At 49.5% G+C, this 20,181-nt stretch overlaps 1 protein-coding gene across 2 annotated transcripts in view; it reads left to right on the forward strand.

Moving 5' to 3' along the window:
* Window positions 1–1,840: 1,840 nt before the first annotated feature.
* BARD1 (BRCA1 associated RING domain 1) overlaps window positions 1,841–20,181 on the forward strand; it is a 74,284-nt gene continuing 55,943 nt past the window's right edge. For both annotated transcript variants that reach the window (XM_075318947.1, XM_075318948.1), the window contains exons 1-3: window positions 1,841–2,051; window positions 6,609–6,665; window positions 11,540–11,688. In XM_075318947.1, the coding sequence (XP_075175062.1) occupies window positions 1,924–2,051; window positions 6,609–6,665; window positions 11,540–11,688 (334 nt within the window). In that variant the 5' untranslated portion in view covers window positions 1,841–1,923. The remainder of the gene's footprint in view (window positions 2,052–6,608; window positions 6,666–11,539; window positions 11,689–20,181) is intronic.

Below are 20,181 nucleotides of genomic sequence, written 5' to 3' on the forward strand. Positions count from 1 at the left end.
GACCGCTCCTCTATACCGCAGAACACAACGTGAATAGGCCCCGCACAGGACCGCTCCTCTATACTGCAGTGTGGACACCCCACACAGGACCTCTCCCCCATACTGCAGTGTGGACACCCCACACAGGACCTCTCCCCTATACTGCAGTGTGGACAGACCCCACACAGGACCTCTCCCCTATACTGCAGTGTGGACAGACCCCACACAGGACCTCTCCCCCATACTGCAGTGTGGACAGACCCCACACAGGACCTCTCCCCCATACTGCAGTGTGGACAGACCCCACACAGGACCTCTCCCCCATACTGCAGTGTGGACAGACCCCACACAGGACCTCTCCCCCATACTGCAGTGTGGACAGACCCCACACAGGACCTCTCCCCCATACTGCAGTGTGGACAGACCCCACACAGGACCTCTCCCCTATACTGCAGTGTGGACAGACCCCACACAGGACCTCTCCCCTATACTGCAGTGTGGACAGACCCCACACAGGACCTCTCCCCTATACTGCAGTGTGGACAGACCCCACACAGGACCTCTCCCCTATACTGCAGTGTGGACAGACCCCACACAGGACCTCTCCCCTATACTGCAGTGTGGACAGACCCCACACAGGACCTCTCCCCTATACTGCAGTGTGGACAGACCCCACACAGGACCTCTCCCCTATACTGCAGTGTGGACAGACCCCACACAGGACCTCTCCCCTATACTGCAGTGTGGACAGACCCCACACAGGACCTCTCCCCTATACTGCAGTGTGGACAGACCCCACACAGGACCTCTCCCCTATACTGCAGTGTGGACAGACCCCACACAGGACCTCTCCCCTATACTGCAGTGTGGACAGACCCCACACAGGACCTCTCCCCTATACTGCAGTGTGGACAGACCCCACACAGGACCTCTCCCCTATACTGCAGTGTGGACAGACCCCACACAGGACCTCTCCCCTATACTGCAGTGTGGACAGACCCCACACAGGACCTCTCCCCTATACTGCAGTGTGGACAGACCCCACACAGGACCTCTCCCCTATACTGCAGTGTGGACAGACCCCACACAGGACCTCTCCCCTATACTGCAGTGTGGACAGACCCCACACAGGACCTCTCCCCTATACTGCAGTGTGGACAGACCCCACACAGGACCTCTCCCCTATACTGCAGTGTGGACAGACCCCACACAGGACCTCTCCCCTATACTGCAGTGTGGACAGACCCCACACAGGACCTCTCCCCTATACTGCAGTGTGGACAGACCCCACACAGGACCTCTCCCCTATACTGCAGTGTGGACAGACCCCACACAGGACCTCTCCCCTATACTGCAGTGTGGACAGACCCCACACAGGACCTCTCCCCTATACTGCAGTGTGGACAGACCCCACACAGGACCTCTCCCCTATACTGCAGTGTGGACAGACCCCACACAGGACCTCTCCCCTATACTGCAGTGTGGACAGACCCCACACAGGACCTCTCCCCTATACTGCAGTGTGGACAGACCCCACACAGGACCTCTCCCCTATACTGCAGTGTGGACAGACCCCACACAGGACCTCTCCCCTATACTGCAGTGTGGACAGACCCCACACAGGACCTCTCCCCTATACTGCAGTGTGGACAGACCCCACACAGGACCTCTCCCCTATACTGCAGTGTGGACTTCCATCACAGGGGTCCAATCAGAGCGGCGCTCTCATCCTCACAGCACAGAGTGATAATAGAAGCCGCGCTGTGATTGGTCGCTGGTTTCCTCGCACACTGGGGCCGTTCCCCTGTATCCTCCTCCCTCACATTATCATAGCCGCACTCCCGGCCGCGCCTCCCGCTCTCTGGCGCCATTTTTAAGTTCCCGCCCGGATCACATCGGTGCACGCTGCTGGCCGGCTGATCTGCGTGCAGTCTCCCCGCCGCCATGCCATTAAAGGTGCGCTCGGGTAACCGTCCTGCAGACACCACGGCTATGAACAAGGAGATCTCAGACTGGAGCCGGACACGGACGGCGCTGCTGGAGCTGGAGGACAGACTGCGCTGCTCTGTGTGGTGAGCACCGATAGAAGCGGAGACGCCGCCATACTACAAGGGGATCGCTATTGGTGCGGTCAGGACTGAATACTAATGAGGGGGAGGAGACAGACTGCTGATGCCGGAGAGGGGCGGAGCTCAGGTGTCACATGACTGGACATGTGTGTATTACAGTGCTGCTCTGGCACGTGACCTGAGCGCGAGGACTGTTCGTTCTGACACGTGATCAGGTGATGTGGTCCTTTTGTCCCTTGCCGGTATAAGGGGTGCTTCACACACAGCGAGATCGCTGCCGAGATCGCTGCTGAGTCACGCTTTTTGTGACGCAGCAGTGACCTCATTAGCGATCTCGCTGTGTGTGACACTGAGCAGCGATCTGGCCCCTGCTGCGAGATCGCTGCTCGTTACACACAGCCCTGGTTCGTTTTCTTCAAAGCCGCTCTCCTGCTGTGACACACAGATCGCTGTGTGTGACAGCAAGAGAGCGACAAATGAAGCGAGCAGGGAGCAGGAGCCGGCGTCTGGCAGCTGCGGTAAGCTTGTAACCAAGATAAACATCGGGTAACCAAGGTGGTTACCCGATATTTACCTTAGTTACCAGCATCTGCAGCTCTCACGCTGCCTGTGCTGCCGGCTCCGGCTCTCTGCACATGTAGCTGCTGTACACATCGGGTTAATTAACCCGATGTGTACTGTAGCTATGGTAGGAGAGCAAGGAGCCAGCGCTCAGTGTGTGCGGCTCCCTGCTCCCTGCACACACAGCTGTGCGCTGGTAACTAATGTAAACATCGGGTAACCATACCCGATGTTTACCTTAGTTACCAGTCTCCGCAGCTTCCAGACGGCAGCTCCGTGCAAGCGCAGCGTCGCTTGCACGTCGCTGCTGGCTGGGGGCTGTTCACTGGTCGCTGGTGAGATCTGCCTGTTTGACAGCTCACCAGCGACCATGTAGCGATGCAGCAGCGATCCTGACCAGGTCAGATCGCTGGTGGGATCGCTGCTGCATCGCTAAGTGTGAAGGTACCCTAAGTCTATGGGGACGCGAACATTATGTCGTGAAAGAGCTAGGGGGATTAGAGCAGGCACCTTACACTTACCAATCTGCTGTAACACTACTTCTGGGGCGCTCATTAACCCTCTTTCATATTCACTGCTTCCAATGCCCACATCAGTCCTAGCATCTGTGATTGGTTGCAATCAGACCATGCCCCCATCCTGTGTGACCACGTCTGGTTGGAATCACACGTGCTATATGCACCCCTATAGTGTATAAATTGATGTAGGGTCCCCCCACAGTGATTTCCCAGCACAGGTAAAGCATACGGCCCTAGCCGTGCACTTAATCTTGGCTGTGTATCAAAATAAGAAAGATCCTATGTCCTATGCGTCTTTTTTTTTTTTTTTTTTAAGTAAATAATTTAAAAAACGATGTGCGGTTTCCCCCAGTTTTGATGCCCAGCTGTGATAAAGCCAAAAGCTGGGGAGGCCCATGGTTATTGGGCCCCCCCCCAGTCTAAAATTAACATCCTGCTCAGAATTGTCACATCCATTAGATGGGGTGATATAAAGGGTTAATGACAGCTCACAGCTGCTTCTAAGCCCTAGATTAGTAATGGGAGGCGTCTGAGAATCCCCTCCCCATTACTAATACTGTAAGTGAAAACAAACGCCGGAAAAATCCTTTATTTGAAACAAAATACAAAAAACCTCACCCTCTTGCTCAAATTTAATAACCTCAAACACCCACATCCGACGTAATCTACACGAGGTCCCACGACGATCCCGGCTCTGCTACATACTGAAGTCGCGGGGCACAGGCACATTAGAAAATGTGATGTCACTCAGTTTCTGTTGTCTCAGCTGGAGGTTCCCGCAGTGCCCCACCTGTGACTGCAGGTAAATTGACCTCAGCGATCTCATTTAGTTCATTGAAACCTGCATCTGCTAGGAGAAAGCCACGTTTTTTTTTGCCAAGAGATGCAGATATGGTGCTGAAATTTATACACTATTTCTGCATCTTCGTGCAAAAAAACCCACATTAATATCGCATAAAAATGCATCACGTTTAGATGTGGGGTTTTTTTGCCAGAAGATGCAGATTTGGTGCAGGAATATAGTGTATAAATTTCAGCACCATATCTGCATCTCTTGGCCAAAAAAAATGTGGTTTTCTGCCAGGAAATGCAGGTCTCATAAAACTGAATGAATTCACCTGAGGTGAGGTCACTAATTTTAATGAGGTCACCTGAGGTCACAAGTGGGGTACCGTGGGAACCTCCAGCTGTGACCACAGATAAAATGATTGCTTTCACAACTGCGGCTCAGTCAGTCTCTGCCTGAAGCCACAGTGGACAGGCACATTTTCTAATGTGCCTATGCTGCAATTCAGTATGCAGCAGAACTGCGGTCGTTGTGGGACCTCGTGTGAATAACATCGGAACTGGGTGTTTTGGATTAATAAATTGGAGAAAGAGGGTTATTTTTTGTATTTTATTTCAAATAAAGGATTTTTTTTGGGGTGTTTGTGTTTATTTCTTTACACTTACCATATTAGTAATGGGGGGGCTCATAGATGCCTCCCATTACAAATCTAGAGCTTAGTGGCAGCTGTGAGCTCTCATTAACTCCTTATATAACCCCAATTGCCACTGCACCAGGGCAATTGGAATGAGCCGGGTTAAGTGCCAGGATTGTTGCATCTAATGGATGTGACATTTCTGGGCAGCTGCAGGCTGCTATTTTTAGGCTAGGAGACCCAATAACCATGGGCTTCCCCAGCCTGAGAATACCAGCCCCCTGCTGTCGGCTTTATCATGGCTGGGTATCAAAATTGGGGGAACCACACGCCGTTTTTTAAAATTATTTACATATGTTTACAAAAGCTGCATGGGGTTCCTCTTATTTTGATACACAGCTAAGATAAGCACATGGCTTGGGCTGCAGCCTTTAGTCGTAGGCTTTATCTGCACTTGGTATCACAATTTGGGAGGACCCTGCGCCAATTTATTTTTACACCACTATAGATGCACACAGAGTCTGTGATTCCAACCAATCACAGACATGGTCACACAGGGTGGGGGCGCACTCTGACTGCAACCAATCACAGACGCCGGGACTGATGGTGGGCGAGGGAAGCAGTGAATATGTATGAGGGTTAATGAGCGGCCCCAGAAGTAGTGTTATAGCTGTATGGGAGATTTGGTAAGTATAACTTTTTTTTTTTTATTATTCTGGTAGCCTAAGGCCGGTTTCACACATCCGGCTTTTCGCCGGTTCCGGTGCACGCCAGTACAGTGTATACAGTACAGTGGCAGCGCTGTAACTTCCGGGTCACATGCTCCGGCTTGTCGCACTACCACTGTACTATATACACTGTACTGGCGTGTGCCGGAACCGGCGAAAAGCCTCACCTCTAAAAGCAGTGATTGGCTGCAGTGGTCATGTGTTACTACATCTCATAATCTCTAGAGCCTAGCAATCTGGGATCAGGACAGCATTGTCAGGGGATTACTACAGTGACTGTTACTCCTTTTTGTCGATTGATGCTATTTTATATACAAAATTATGGACAACGCCGTTAATGTATGTTAAAAAAGGGGGAGATTAGCAGAAACAAACCTGGACCTTTAAGTAGAACATTAAGCCTAAAGATGGACGCACGTCAGATGAACCAAGGAGTCCACTTGGAAATAGCCATAAGTAAAGTGAAGGAGACTGTGTGTCCCCCAAAAAGACAAAAAAGCTTCTCTATTCTGCCATAGGTGCAACATTTCGACCAATAATAGGTCTTTATCAAGCATGATGCTATAGTGGGAGAGAAGAAGGCGCAATAGGGTCTTACTCGGTTTACATGGCAAAAGGTAAAAGCAATGCACTCACCTGGCGGGGTTGTGCCAGTCACAACCCCTTTGCAGACGTGGATGATGCTCGTGGTTTCCTAGCGCGGCATAAAACCCGTTTTCCCCCAGTTTTTTTACTTTGATAATCTTTATCAAGCATGAAGAAGACTCATAGGTCGAAATGTTGCATTTATGACAAAATATAGACTTTTGGAGGGGAGGGGGAACGCGGTTTCCTTTACCAACGCCGCTAATGTAATCTGTAAGGATTTGCGTCCCTGGTACCAGTGACTGCGGCCGCCATTACTGGTCTCATGTACAATTCGGCATGTCGGACTGGTTTTTACTTATCCCTTCTTGTGCTGAAATAGTTAAGTGTGGCGCAATATTGTCTGCATGACAGTAATTGGTTCGGCAGCTCTTCCACCCGCTTTCTTACTAAATTCACTCCAGCACAATATGGACAAATGAAAATTGATGGCAAGAGGCTGAGAGTGTCAGATGTGTTTTGTCAAGTAGGTTGTCAAGAAGCTCCGCAAATTGGCAAATGAATATGTTTTCTCCCTTCGTAGCAATTACAGCAAAAGAGTAAAAACGAGCCTCACCGATGTGCAGAGCGGCCGTAACGCCACGTCTGTGGGTCCCCGCGTTGTCTGCTGTGTCGCCCATATCTTGGAATAGCAGAGCTGAGTGTGCAGCATTATAGTTATTCTTATTTGTTCTTTATTTCTTACAGTTCGTCATTATTAAAGGAGCCGGTGTGTTTAGGTGGCTGCGAGCACGTGTTCTGTAGGTGAGTATATACGGAGCATGCTCTATGTATAGCTTGTAGTCTCAGAATCCCCTCACATGACTCGGTGGAGAGGTCTCATAGTATAAACACTGTGTTATCTCAAGGGCGAGCGCGTCCAAAGCTCCTGACACTTTGTATTTATTTGCCCTGTGTTTTCGGAATAGGCAGATAGGACATTGGTTACTGATTCATGCCCAGAACCTGGCCTGCGGCTGATCTATGGCTTTTTTTCTGGGCTGCCTCATTTTCTGCCTTACAGCCCACCTGAGTCATGAGCCCTCGAGAGGCAGGAGAACTGAATGAAAGAAGTCATTCCAGAGGAGCATAAATCAGTCCGCGGCCGGGTCCTCGTGTATCATTGTGCGCTCTGTATGCAGCGGAGGCATACAAATCACACACAAGCCTATATATATGTATAGGGCCAACAAAAAAAAATGTTCACCCCCTTGGGGGTTTCATGTATTACAGTCACAATTTCTTTTGGCTGTCTAACCCAACAGAACGTCAATCTCCGCATTGGTTAGGGTATGTTCTCATAGATTCTGCATAAAAATTCACATTGAAAACCTTTTAAAAACATTCTGAATGAATAAGCTCCTGAAGATTTCATGGGGAAAACCAAATTGCTGTTCATACACTTTATTTTGTTTTTTCTCCAAATGTGTGACATGTCGCTTCTTTGTTGTGGATTCCCTTTGAAATCTGGACCAAACTACAATGAAGTCAAAAGACCCGCACCACCTGGGTCAAAAATTGCATAAAAAAAAAAAAACACATGAATTTCTCTGGAATCCATGTTTGCATTTTTCCACCCCCTTAGGCTGCTTTCACACATCAGATTTTTGCTGTGTGGCACAATCCGGCGCTTTGCAGAAAAAACGCATCCGTTTTTTTTTTTGTTTTTTTTTTTTTGCTGCCGGGTGCGGTTTTTCCTCAGACTTTTATTAGCGCCGGATTGTGCCGCATGTACTCGCGTTTGATCCGGTTTCTGCCGGTTGCGGCAAAAATCGTCACTCCGGCGGCTGCACAGGACGCAGAGAGGAACGTTTTTTGCCAGCGGCAAAAAATTGCATAGCGCCGCATGCGGCACTGTGCGGCATGGTGCATAATGAAAGTCTATCCATGCCGAATCCGGTGACATGCATCAAACGTCGGAAGCATGTACCGGATTCAGTTTTTACTTCTGAGCATGCCCAGAAGTGATATAAATTCATTGCTTGTCAGAAAATCACTCACTCACCGATCACAGGCGCGGCGCTGCACGGCTGTCACACTGCTGGCAGCTTCTCCTGGTTTGAAAATGCCAGCCGCCCATTATTCAATCTCGTATTCACTGCTTTCCCCGCCCACCGGTGCCCATGATTGGTTTCAGTCAGACACGCCCCCACGCTGAGTGACCGCTGTCTCACTGCAACCAATCACAGCTGCCACGGGTGGGTCTATATCGTGCAGTAAAATAAATCATTTTAAAAAAACGGCGTGTGGTCCCCCCAATTTTAATACCAGCCAAGATAAAGCCACACGGCTGAAGGCTGGTATTCTCAGGATGGGGAGCTCCACGTTATGGGGAGCCCCCCAGCCTAAACATATCAGCCAGCAGCCGCCCGGAATTTCCGCATCCATTAGATGCGACAGTCCCGGGACTCTACCCGGCTCATCCCGAATTGCCCTAGTGCGGTGGCAATCTGGCTAATAAGGGGTTAATCATGGCAGGCGTCTATGAGACACCCCCAATAATTAACCTGTAAGTGAAAGTAAATAAACACATACACCCGAAAAAATACTTTATTTAGAATAAAAGACCAAAAAACAGCCTCTTTCACCATTTTATTAAAATCCCCAAATACCCCTCCAGGTCTGTAATCCACAGAGGTCCCATGATGCTTTCAGCTCTGCTACATGAAGCTGACAGGAGCTGCAGTAGAACACCGCCGCTCACTATCAGCTCCACGCAGCAACTGAAGGGAGTTGCGCTGTCAGCGGGGACGTCACTGAGGTGATGCCGGGGTGTGTGGGGTGATGATGCGTGCGGTAGTGCCTGCGTGTGCGGTGATGATGCGTGCGGTAGTGCCTGCGTGTGCGGTGTTGTTGCGCGCGGTAGTGCCTGTGTGTGCGGTGATGTTGCGCGCGGTAGTGCCTGCGTGTGCGGTGATGATGCGCGCGGTAGTGCCGGGGAGAGTGCATTGATGATGCGTGCGGGAGTGCCGTGGAGAGTGCGGTGATGATGCGTGCGGGAGTGCCTGCGTGTGCGGTGATGTTGCGCGCGGTAGTGCCGGGGAGAGTGCGGTGATGATGCGTGCGGGAGTGCCGGGGAGAGTGCGGTAATGATGCGTGCGGGAGTGCCGGGGAGAGTGCGGTGATGATGCGTGCGGGAGTGCCTCTCTCTCAGCATAAAAATAAAAAGACGGATCCGTTTTTTTGTTTTTTTTTTTCTGGATCCGTCGCATCAGTTTTTACACAATCTGAGACTGATCTGTTGCATCAGGCACAAACCGGATTGTGCCTGATTGCAAAAAACTGATGTGTGAAAGCAGCCTTAAAAGAAAAACCTCCATGTGAACATTCCCTAAACCTTCTACAGCGCTTTCCCCCACTGTTCCCAATCTGATTGTGGGCAGGACTATAAAGCGGCACTTTCAAGGATCAGTTTAGGCCACACTAAACCTGTTAGGCTACTTTCACACATCCGGATTTTTGCTCTGCGGCACAATACGGCGTTCTTCAGAAAAACCGCAACCGGCTTTTGTAACGCCGATTGCGGTTTTTTTTGCATTGACTTACATTAGTGCCGCATTGTGCCGCAGGGGCTTGCGTTCGGTCCGGTTTTTGCCGCATGCGGCAGATGTAGCCGATGCGGCGGCCGGATCGAACGTTCCCTGCAACGTTTTTTGCTCCGGCAAAAAACACCGCATCGCGCCGCATCCGGCCGCTGCGGCGCATTTTTCAATGCATCCCTATGGAGGCCGGATGCGGCGCGATGCGGAAAAAACCGCATCCGGTCGCCGCATGCGGTATTTTCCACTGCGCATGCTCAGTAGCATGCCGCAACCGGAAAAAACCGGACCGGCCGCATGTAAAAACTTATGCAAAGGATGCGATGTTTTCACCGCATCCGTTGCATAGTTTTCACAGCCGGATTGAGCCGCAGGGCTCAAACCGGATGTGTGAAAGTAGCCTTAGGCTGGGCTCACATCACTGTTAGGACATGCCAATTTCTTCCAGGAACTAACTCATCAGATGAACCCTATTCATTATAATAAGGTCCATTTCTTTTTTTGTTCAATTAGCTATAATTTTATTGGGAAACCAAAGAAATGAGCCGGGGGGGTATAAGTTGGTGTACGTGCAAAGTGTAGGAGCATGTTCACACTGGCCATTTCACAGACGAAACCTAAGATCAAAATATAATGGGCAAATACCCTGCAGTAAGTAAATAGTAATCATACATATAAATAACAGGGAACTTTGCCATCACTGATCAAAAAGTCTAAACGCCATCCCATTGTGCCAAGACGTTTCATCCATACCGCTTCCAGTGGGCAGGTGTGTGATCCGCCAGACCTCGGTCTGACTCTGCCCCCATCTATATTGAGGTCGGCTGGTGCAAGGTGAGGTTTTAATACTCGAAGATAGGAATGTACCAATTGGGGTGCGCCTTGTCGTGGTGGGATGGCTTTTATGCTTTTTTTTTTTTGTTATAATTCCATGGTACATGAGAATCGATTACATACAAAATACAGATATAAATTACAGTAGACTAACAGTGACAGACTGGTACAGAGGGGAGAGGGTCCTGCCCTCGTGGGCTTACATTCTTCAGGATAATGGGCAAGGTGACAGTAAGTTGGTGGGTTTTGGCAGCTCCGGTGGTGATGAGGTGACCGCGCGCAGTCAATGCAGGCTGTAGTTTTTTTGAAGAGATGGTTTTTCAACTTCCGTCTGAAGGTCCCTAATGTGGTGAATAATCAGACATGTTAGGGTTGTCTCAACAAAGACATTGATAGAATTTCCCATAAATATCTGATAAAAGCAAAATTAGATATCCCCAAAAAAGTGAGGACACCGCAGCTCTTCAGCCACTGATTGTGCCAGGGGAGCCCTGCAGACACCGCAGGGACAGCACCAGTATTGGAGGAGAGTATAGGGTGTTTTTATTTTACAAGGGTGGCATATACAGTTTAATTTAAGAATTTTCTGAGCAGTGGACAACCCCTTAACATCACAGCAATGATGAGAAGATGAAGGGCCAGACAGCAGGGGATTTCATTGCTATTAGATTACTGTGCGCAGTATTTCAGTGGACAGCAGACCCCGGAATATATTTGCTGTAAAAAGCCTGGAGTTTTCTTCCACCTGACTGTCACCATTAGGCTCTGTTCACACTAGAAAAAGGATTTTTCTCAAGAAATTTCTTGAGTCTGAAAGATTAGTGCACTTTCTGTAAAAAAAAAAAACGCACCAATAACGCACCAAAAATTATTACCGCGTTTTTGATGTGTTTTTTTTCCCCGGGTCCCTGTGTTTTTTTTTTTTTTTTGTTTTTTTTTTTGGTTTTTTTTTACCACATCTATGGCAAAAAACGCAGGTACCTGCAGAAAAGAAGTGACATGCTCATTCTTTTTCTCAAGAAATTCTGCAGAAAGAATGTTCTTGAGAAAAAAAACGCAGTGTATGAACAAGGCCTTACTTCTTGCAGAGACCCCCGTGGTCTTATACCTGTAATCGCCCCTTAGCCCTATTCTTCTGGAGGGTCTTCACTGCTCAGCTACAGATGAAACCTGCATTAATACAAAGCAAATAACTTTTTGAATGAAGATTTTCTGAGATATTGTGGTGTGGAATATGCTCTGTAACTTTCTTCCATTGTTTTTTAGGACATGTGTAGATGGGAGTGTGGGTAATGAATGCCCTGTGTGCCAGACACCCGCCTGGGTAAAGGATGCGCAGATCAACCGGCAGCTGGATACCATGATACAGCTCTGCAGCAAACTGCATAACCTACTGGATAAAACAAGCAATGATGGTAAGTGATCAACGTGCCTAATTACAGTGACATATTCAACTTATTATTGGGAACATAGGCGGTCCTGAGTCATTTATACAATAAAGAAATCTTATTGAAATTTATTTTTGCTAAATTATTCTCCCTTAGACGTTCTCCGGGTCACCGGTAGATCCCCTACTGTTTAGCGCTTATTGCACCAAGTGGCAGCATTCAACTCCTGCATGAGCGCTCACACAGAGCGTTGTACAATGTAGACTTACTACTGAGCCCATACATCGCTCCGTTCATGCGCCACTTGTAGACGGGAGCGCTGCGTGCAGAAGTGTGCGCTTGTCAGCAGTCTTATGAATTACTTGTATAGATCAATCACACCGTGTGTTCTGATCCTGTGGTAGCCGCTCCTTTCCCAGGTCCACATTATTTTATTTCCTAGCAATTTTTGTGTTGGCACGTGCCTTTGTCCTTTTTGTGAAGAGTACTGGCTGACAATTCAGTACCTATATCCTCTTCCTTCTTGGTCCAAGAATCGGTGATGACAGTAAGGGTGCTGGCTTAGCTCTTAAAGGGAATCTGTCACCAGGTTTTTGCCAACTCATCTGAGAATAGGATAATGTAGTGGCAGAGATCTTTAATCCAATGATATATTGCTTAGATTACTGGGTGCATCCACTCTGACACAATCAGGATTTTTAGATTTAGACATGTAACAGAGCTGATTGAGCTGTCCCACCAACACCAGGCTCTCTATAGAGATGTTCAATGAGGTGTGAATCAGAGGAGGGGGCGTGCTGGACTGCCATGCACATGACCTTAAAATTGGAGCAATAATAAGGGTCCTGCTGCTTAAACAAACATGGCAAATAAACAGATCAGATTGTTAACCCTTGTTTTGTGTTAACCCTTGCAGCATACTGGCTTCAGCTTACATATCAAAAACCTGCCGACAGATTATTTTTATAATGAGCACCCACAGCACTATTCACACTTTGATTTGAGAAATTCTGTTGTCATCAAGCTCCAGACCGGAAATGTGGCTTAGATTCAAATTGTAATTGAATTATATAAGTACTTATAATTTTTTTTAACCCCTTCAGCCCCGGGGCACTTTCCGTTTTTGCGTTTTTGTTTTTTGCTCCCCTTCTTCCGAGAGCCGTAACTTTTTTATTTTTCCGTCAATCTTGCCATATGAGGGCTTGTTTTTTGCGGGACAAGTTGTACTTTTAAATGAAAGCATACGTTTTACCATATGGTGTACTGGAAAGCAGCAAAAAAATTCCAAGTGTGGAAAAACTGCAAAAAAAGTGTGATGGCACAATAGTTTTTGGGATGTTTTATTCACGGTGTTCACTATATGGTAAAACTGATGTGTCGTTGTGATGCCTGAGGTCGGTGCGAGTTTGTAGACACCAAACATGTATAGGTTTACTTGTATCTAAGGGGTTAAAAAAAATTCACAAGTTTGTCCAATAAAAGTGGCGCACGTTTTGCGCCATTTTCCGAAACACGTAGCGTTCTTATTTTTTGGGATCTATGGCTCAGTGATGGCTTATTTTTTGCGTATCGAGCTGACGTTTCTAATGGTACCGTTTTTGCGCAGATGCTACGTTTTGATCGCCTGTTATTGCATTTTGCGTAAAACTTGCGCCGACCAAAAAACGTAATTTTGGCGTTTGGAATTTTTCTGCCACTACGCTGTTTACCAATCAGATTAATTTATTTTATATTTTGATAGATCGGGCATTTCTGAACGCAGCGATACCAAATATGTGTATATTTATTTATTTTTTAACCCTTTAATTTTCAATGGGGGGAAAGGGGGGTGATTTGAACTTTTTAGGTTTTTTTTTTTTACTTTTTTTTTTTTATTTTACTAGTCCCCCTAGGGGGCTATAGTGATCAGCAATCCGATCGCTCTTATCTATGTGCTGATCACAGCTATACAGCTGTAAACAGCAGATACAGTCACTTTCTTTTTCCCTCTGTTCCGTGCCGAGGGAAAACTAAAGTGAAACTTCATAGCTGCAGGCGTCATCACATGACCCTGTGCTACGATGGCAACCACCGATAGTCACGTGATCACGCACGTGACTTCTGGTGAGGGCGGCGGTAAGTAAAAAAACATGGCCGCGCGCATTTAGATCTTGCTGCCAGACTTTGGCAGCAAGATTTAAGGGGTTAATGGCCGCGGGTGGAAGCGATCCCACCCGCGGCTAGCAGGCACACATGTCAGCTGTTGAAAACAGCTGATATGTGTGCCGTCCGCCGCCTGCCTGCGGCAGGGGGCGGGGCTTAACGGGACACGCTCCATGACTGATATATCCGTCCATGGTCATGAAGGGGTTAAAGGCTTGTCCTCCTCATTTGCCTTAAGGAGCACATGGCTCTGCGGCCTCTCGGCTTGCTTCGAACATTGCACTCGAGTGATTGATGGTTTGGAATAGTGGCGCAACCATACTGCCAATCCGAACTGTGCGCTCTCCGATGCTGCAAGCAGAGGCCGCTGTACAGCTACAGCCTCAGAGGAGCGCAGGTGGACGGACGCCGTCCAAAATCGGGAGCCAATAGTGCAATCCAGGAGGCTACAGATCAGGGGTCACAGGCGCTAAAGAGCTAGTAAGCGCTGCACTCCTTACCTATGAGACCGGCCTCTGCTGAGAGACTGCAGGGGGGGTTGGTGACCTAGGCAGTAAAACTATTGAATTAAAAATCCCTCTGTTATTGAGAACATGAAGGATTTGTTTTTGTAATATGGTAAATGGGAAGGTTCTTTGTTTTTACAAGCACCATTAAATCATTCATGTATTTTCGTTTTGGAGGCTAGGAAGAGGGTGGGCTTGACAACCCCTCTAACAAAATGCCATGTTACCTTTTGACAAGTGAAATCCTTCAGGAGAAGCGTTCTGTCTGCACTTTGGTGACGGCTCCTGGTTTGATTGTTTCCACTAGTAATGACTGTAACGCAGGCGGGCACTGTCGCTGGTAGCACCTTCTTGTTACACTTCATTTACTCACAAGAAGGTAATTAAGCTGTGAAATAAAAATATGCTTAGATGTAATTATCATGCCTTTGCTTATCTCTTTTTGATGGGCACTTTCCTCTGTAGAGAAGGTTTCCGTGTGTATTACCAAGGTCTTGTGTGGAAAGCTTTCTGTGATGGAGCGGAAGATGTAGCAGGATCATTATTTGGTAAACAACAATCATCAACATAAATAACAGTTTATTTGGCCGCCATGTTTGATAATGACTGCTGAGGGGGAGAGGAGACAGTATCCTGTACCCCAGTGTTGGTGTCATTATTCTGTACCCCAAGTGTCCGTGTGATTATCTCGTACCCGGAGTGTGCAAATTGCTTGTTTCTTGGGTAATGGCCTCATGCTTTTACAAAAACTGTGCAGCCATTAACAATAAGTAGAAATTAATCACAAATAGTTTAACATTTTAGCAGAAGGTGGCTGTGATTTTATGGGTTGTTGGCAAGTAAACCTCAGTCACACATGTGCTATACTCACCAACTGCTACAAGGATGATCTGCGCATTGTGCTTATCACCAGGTTAAAATTTCCTAGCCAGCCTCTGCCTACGGCTATCTCATCAGTATGGCCTGCTTAAAGAATACCGATCACCAATCTAGCTAGGGCTGCTATTTTTATCAGATTGGTGATTTTTTTTTTATTTCTCTTTTTTTTTTTTCTTTTTTTTTTTTTTTTTTATGTGTTATTAAAATCTCACAGAAGGGTCACCAATATTCTCTGAAAGGGCCCATGTTTCTAGCAGAAGTCTGGCCCTAACTTTTAGGGTATGCAGAACTGCCTCCCACAACCAATCTCGCTCTTTGCACTACCCAAAGCGTTGTCATCTACTTTTCTTAGATGTTATCGAACACTACCACGCTCGACCTGACCAAGGGGTACTGGCAGGTGCCACTGACGGAGTCCGCCAAGGAGAAAACCGCTTTTGTTACGCCGGAGGGTCTCTTCCACTATGTTGTCTTGCCTTTTGGGTTACATGGCGCTCCAGCCACGTTCCAGAGGTTGATGGACTTAGTGCTGGAACCCCACCAGGCGTATGCATCAGCGTACCTTGATGACATCATTATTTACAGCTCCGATTGGCAGACCCACTTGGAACAGGTACAAGCGGTGGTGGACGCGCTTCGAACAGCCGGATTGACAGCCAATCCCAAGAAATGTGCGTTGGGACTCACGGAAGCCCGCTACTTGGGCTACGTGATAGGCCAAGGAGTGATTAAGCCCCAAATTAACAAGGTTGAGGCGATCCAGAAGTGGCCTAGACCCCTGACCACGAAGCAGGTTAGGGCCTTCCTGGGTATCGTGGGATACTACAGGAGGTTTGTAAAGGATTTTGCGGGACTATCAGCCCCCTTGACGGACCTTCTCAAAGGCAAGAAGTCCGTCATGGTGCGCTGGACTCCGCAGGCCGAGGACTCCTTCCGGGCCCTGAAGGGGGTCCTGTGCGGACAGCCCGTTCTTGTACACCCTGATTTCCGGAAGGAGTTCATAGTACAGACTGACGCCTCAGAGGTCGGCCTGGGGGCAGTGCTGTCTCAGGTGGTTCAGGGGGAGGAACACCCCGTCACCTTCTTAAGTAGGAAGCTCACCCCTCCCGAGCGGAATTATAGCGTAGTGGAGAAGGAGTGCCTGGCGATCAAGTGGGCCTTGGAGTCCCTACGCTATTACCTGCTGGGACGGCAGTTTCGCTTGGTGACGGATCACTCTCCACTGGTCTGGATGAGGTCCGCCAAGGAACGGAATGCCCGGGTTACCCGGTGGTTCCTTTCTCTGCAGAACTTCCGGTTTACGGTTGAACATAGGGCCGGTAGGTTGCAGGGCAACGCCGATGCCTTGTCCCGCGGCCCGTGTTTGATGGCGGGAGTTCAACCCCGCACGCTTGAACTGAGGGGGGGGGGTATGTGAGACTGTGACCGGGGTTATCTATGACGGCCGGTATGTCTCGCCCCGGTTGTGCTCACTCCATGATAGAAAGTAAATCCACTCTAGGGTTAATCCTGTTTCCCTACAGGCTGAAGGAAGGGTTAAATGGAAACATGAACGAGGGCAGGTGTGCCGGGTGTGAGGGAGTGAACAGAACTCCCTGAGCTCTCTGCTGGAGAGGCACATGTATATATTGTTGTGGACTTTTTTTTGTTTGGACATTAAAACCGTGTGCTGTGAACCTTAATGCCTGGATCCCGTGTCTTCTGCAGCGCAGCCGACCGTGCTACCTCACATATGGTGGAGAATGCGGGCATGACAGCCGGTGAGGTGTAGCATCATCCCTGGTGACCCAGCAGCACATGTCCTGGATCCGAGCGGCTATACTACAGCCCAAACCCGGTGACGCCATGGAGGACATACTAAGGCAGCAGCAACAGACTAATGCACAGCTACAAGAGGCTAATGCACAGCAGCAACAGACCAATGCACACCTGCTCCGGGCGTTGGAACGTCAGCAGCAATCCTTGCAAGCGCAGGAAAAAAAGGCACCAAGAACAGATGGTTCTCCTGGCCAAGTCGATCCGTGCCGGACCGGCAGCAACAACCCCGGGACCGGGTGATGACGGCAGCGTCCGGAAAGCGGTGAGACAAGCGTTGCAAAAGATGACCCCGGGGGACGATGTGGAAGCGTTCCTGGCGGTGTTTGAGCGGGTGGCCGAGCGGGAAAAGCTGCCGACCCCCCAGTGGGCTGAGGTATTGTCGCCCTATCTGACGGGGGAACCCCAAAAAGCGTACCTGGACCTCTGTACCGAGGACGCCATTGACTATGTGACCCTAAAAGCCGAAATACTGGCACGGTTGGGGGTGAATACCTATGTACGGGCTCAGCGGGTAAATCAGTGGTTCTATGAGGAAGCCAAACCCGTACGCTCCCAGGCCTATGACTTGTTGCATCTTGTAAAAAAATGGTTGCAGCCTGACACTCTGAGCCCGGCGCAGATGGTGGAAAGGGTAGTAGTGGATCGTTTTGTGCGCACTTTACCCGTCACCGTTCAACGGTGGGTAGGACAGGGTGACCCGAGTACCCTGGACCAGTTAGTGTCCCTGGTAGAGCGGCATGTGGCTACGCAGGACTTGATACGGGACACTGAGACTTTGCGTACCGCCCGTCGGTCCGGCCCCTCCAAGCCTAGGGCCAAGGACCCACCGCCGACAACGGTGCAGGAGTCCCCTACCGTCCCGCCTGAGGCCGCGGCCGCCAATCCTGAGGTCCGGAAGGTTCTGTACCCTAAACGACAACCAGTCAAGGGGGTTTCCGTCCCCATTAGATGTTGGCGGTGCCAGCGGGTGGGACATATGGAAGCCCAGTGTCCACTCACCACGGAGCCCATGGATTGTGGGGTTACCCGGCGGGGTTCAATGTTTGCTCAGGTGGTGTGTACCGCTGACCTGGTCTCCCCAGAGACGGAGCCCCACTTGTGCCAAATACAGGTGAATGGATGTCCGGTTACAGGATTGTTGGATTCCGGAAGCTTAGTGACCCTTGTGCGATCCACCTTGAGGGCTAAAGTAAAGGCCACAGGACATACCGTGGGGGTGGTTTGCATACATGGGGACCGCCGAGACTATCCCACGGGGATTGTCACCATCACAGCACCTTGCGGTCAGGTGCAACATGAGGTGGGACTTCTTAACACTCTTCCTTATGACGTGATCCTAGGAAGGGATCTGCCCTATTTTTGGACTTTATGGAAGGGACCCCCTAAGTCTCCTCAGATATTGGTCAGTCCGGGACCTGAGCCCTACAATCCTGAATCCGGGACACCTGCCGTAGGGGTCCCCATGATAGGGACAGAATGTGAACCCGATAGGTCGCCCCTAGAGGTATTGGCAGGAGAGGCTGAGACGGTCGAACCCATCCCGGAGTTGGAGGCGTCCCCGGATACGTTTGGGACTGCCCAACTCCAGGACCCTACATTAATACATGCCCGGAGTCGGGTGACAGTAATTGACGGGGTGGCATAGCTGCCCGGTGCCCAGGTAAGGTACCCCCATTTCGCTCTTAAGCAGGATTTATTCTACCGGGTAGATGAAATACGGGGCGTGGGGGTAGAGCAGTTGGTGGTGCCCCAGCCGCATCGTCGGCGGGTCCTCGACTTGGCTCATAAACACCTGATGAGTGGCCACCTAGGGGTCAAGAAAACGCAGGAGCGAATATTGCAAAGGTTCTATTGGCCCGGAGTCTTTGGGGAGGTAAAACGGTTCTGCGAAACCTGCCCGGAGTGTCAGCTTACCGCACCCCTGACCCATTTTCGCAGTCCGTTGGTACCGTTACCCATTATAGAAGTCCCTTTTGAACGGATAGGGATGGATCTGGTGGGGCCCCTCGTAAAGTCCGCTCGAGGGCACCAACACATCCTAGTGATCGTTGACTATGCCACCCGGTATCCCGAGGCGATACCTCTCAGACATACTGCAGCAAAGCTTATAGCTCGGGAGTTGTTTGCTGTGTTCTGCCGGGTGGGGTTGCCCAAGGAGATCCTTACGGATCAGGGGACCCCATTCATGTCTAAAGTGACCAAAGAGCTATGCCGGCTACTCCAGATCAAGCAGTTGCGTACGTCTGTGTATCATCCTCAAACGGACGGTTTAGTCGAGCGTTTCAATAAAACCCTGAAAACCATGCTAAAAAGGGTGATTTCAAAAGACGGGAAAGACTGGGATATGATGCTTCCCTATTTGATGTTTGCCATCCGTGAGGTGCCACAGGCATCCACGGGGTTTTCGCCTTTTGAGTTGTTATACGGGCGACATCCCCGGGGATTGTTGGACCTGGCAAAGGAAACATGGGAGCAAGAGCCCACCCCCCATAAAAGTGTGATTGAACACATTTTGGGTATGCAGAACCGCATAAGCGCGGTCATGCCAATTGTGAAGGAGCATTTACAGGAGGCTCAGGCCGCGCAAAGCGGCCGCTACAATAGACAAGCCACCGTGCGGACCTTTAAACCCGGGGATCGGGTGTTGGTATTAATCCCCACGGCGGAGAGTAAATTCCTGGCTCAGTGGCAAGGCCCCTACGAGATAAAGGAAAGAGTCGGGGTGGTTAACTATAAAGTATTGCAGCCCGGTAGGCGGAAACCTGAACAAATATACCATGTCAACCTATTAAAACCCTGGCAGGAACGGGAAAGCCTGATGGCTGTTTTTTCCCCATCTCCCTCCTCTTCGGGTCGTTCACCTCCGGCTCCAGCGACCTCCGGAGAGGACGAACCGGAAGTAAGGATTGGAGAAGCCCTCACCAAGCAACAGAGGCGAGAGGCCAGACAGTTGGTTCAGCAGAACCCCGATGTCTTCTCCGAGCTGCCCGGTAGGACCAGTCTGATACGACATGATATTGTCACCGAGCCCCACCTGAAGGTACGCCTGAAGTCATACCGGGTACCGGAGGCTCGACGACAAGCCATATCGGAGGAAGTAAAGACAATGTTACGCCTGGGGGTCATCGAAAAATCCCGGAGTGAATGGGCTAGTCCAATCGTCCTAATACCAAAA

Source organism: Anomaloglossus baeobatrachus, chromosome 7, assembly GCF_048569485.1.
Source record: "Anomaloglossus baeobatrachus isolate aAnoBae1 chromosome 7, aAnoBae1.hap1, whole genome shotgun sequence".
NCBI classification, from domain to species: domain Eukaryota; kingdom Metazoa; phylum Chordata; class Amphibia; order Anura; family Aromobatidae; genus Anomaloglossus; species Anomaloglossus baeobatrachus.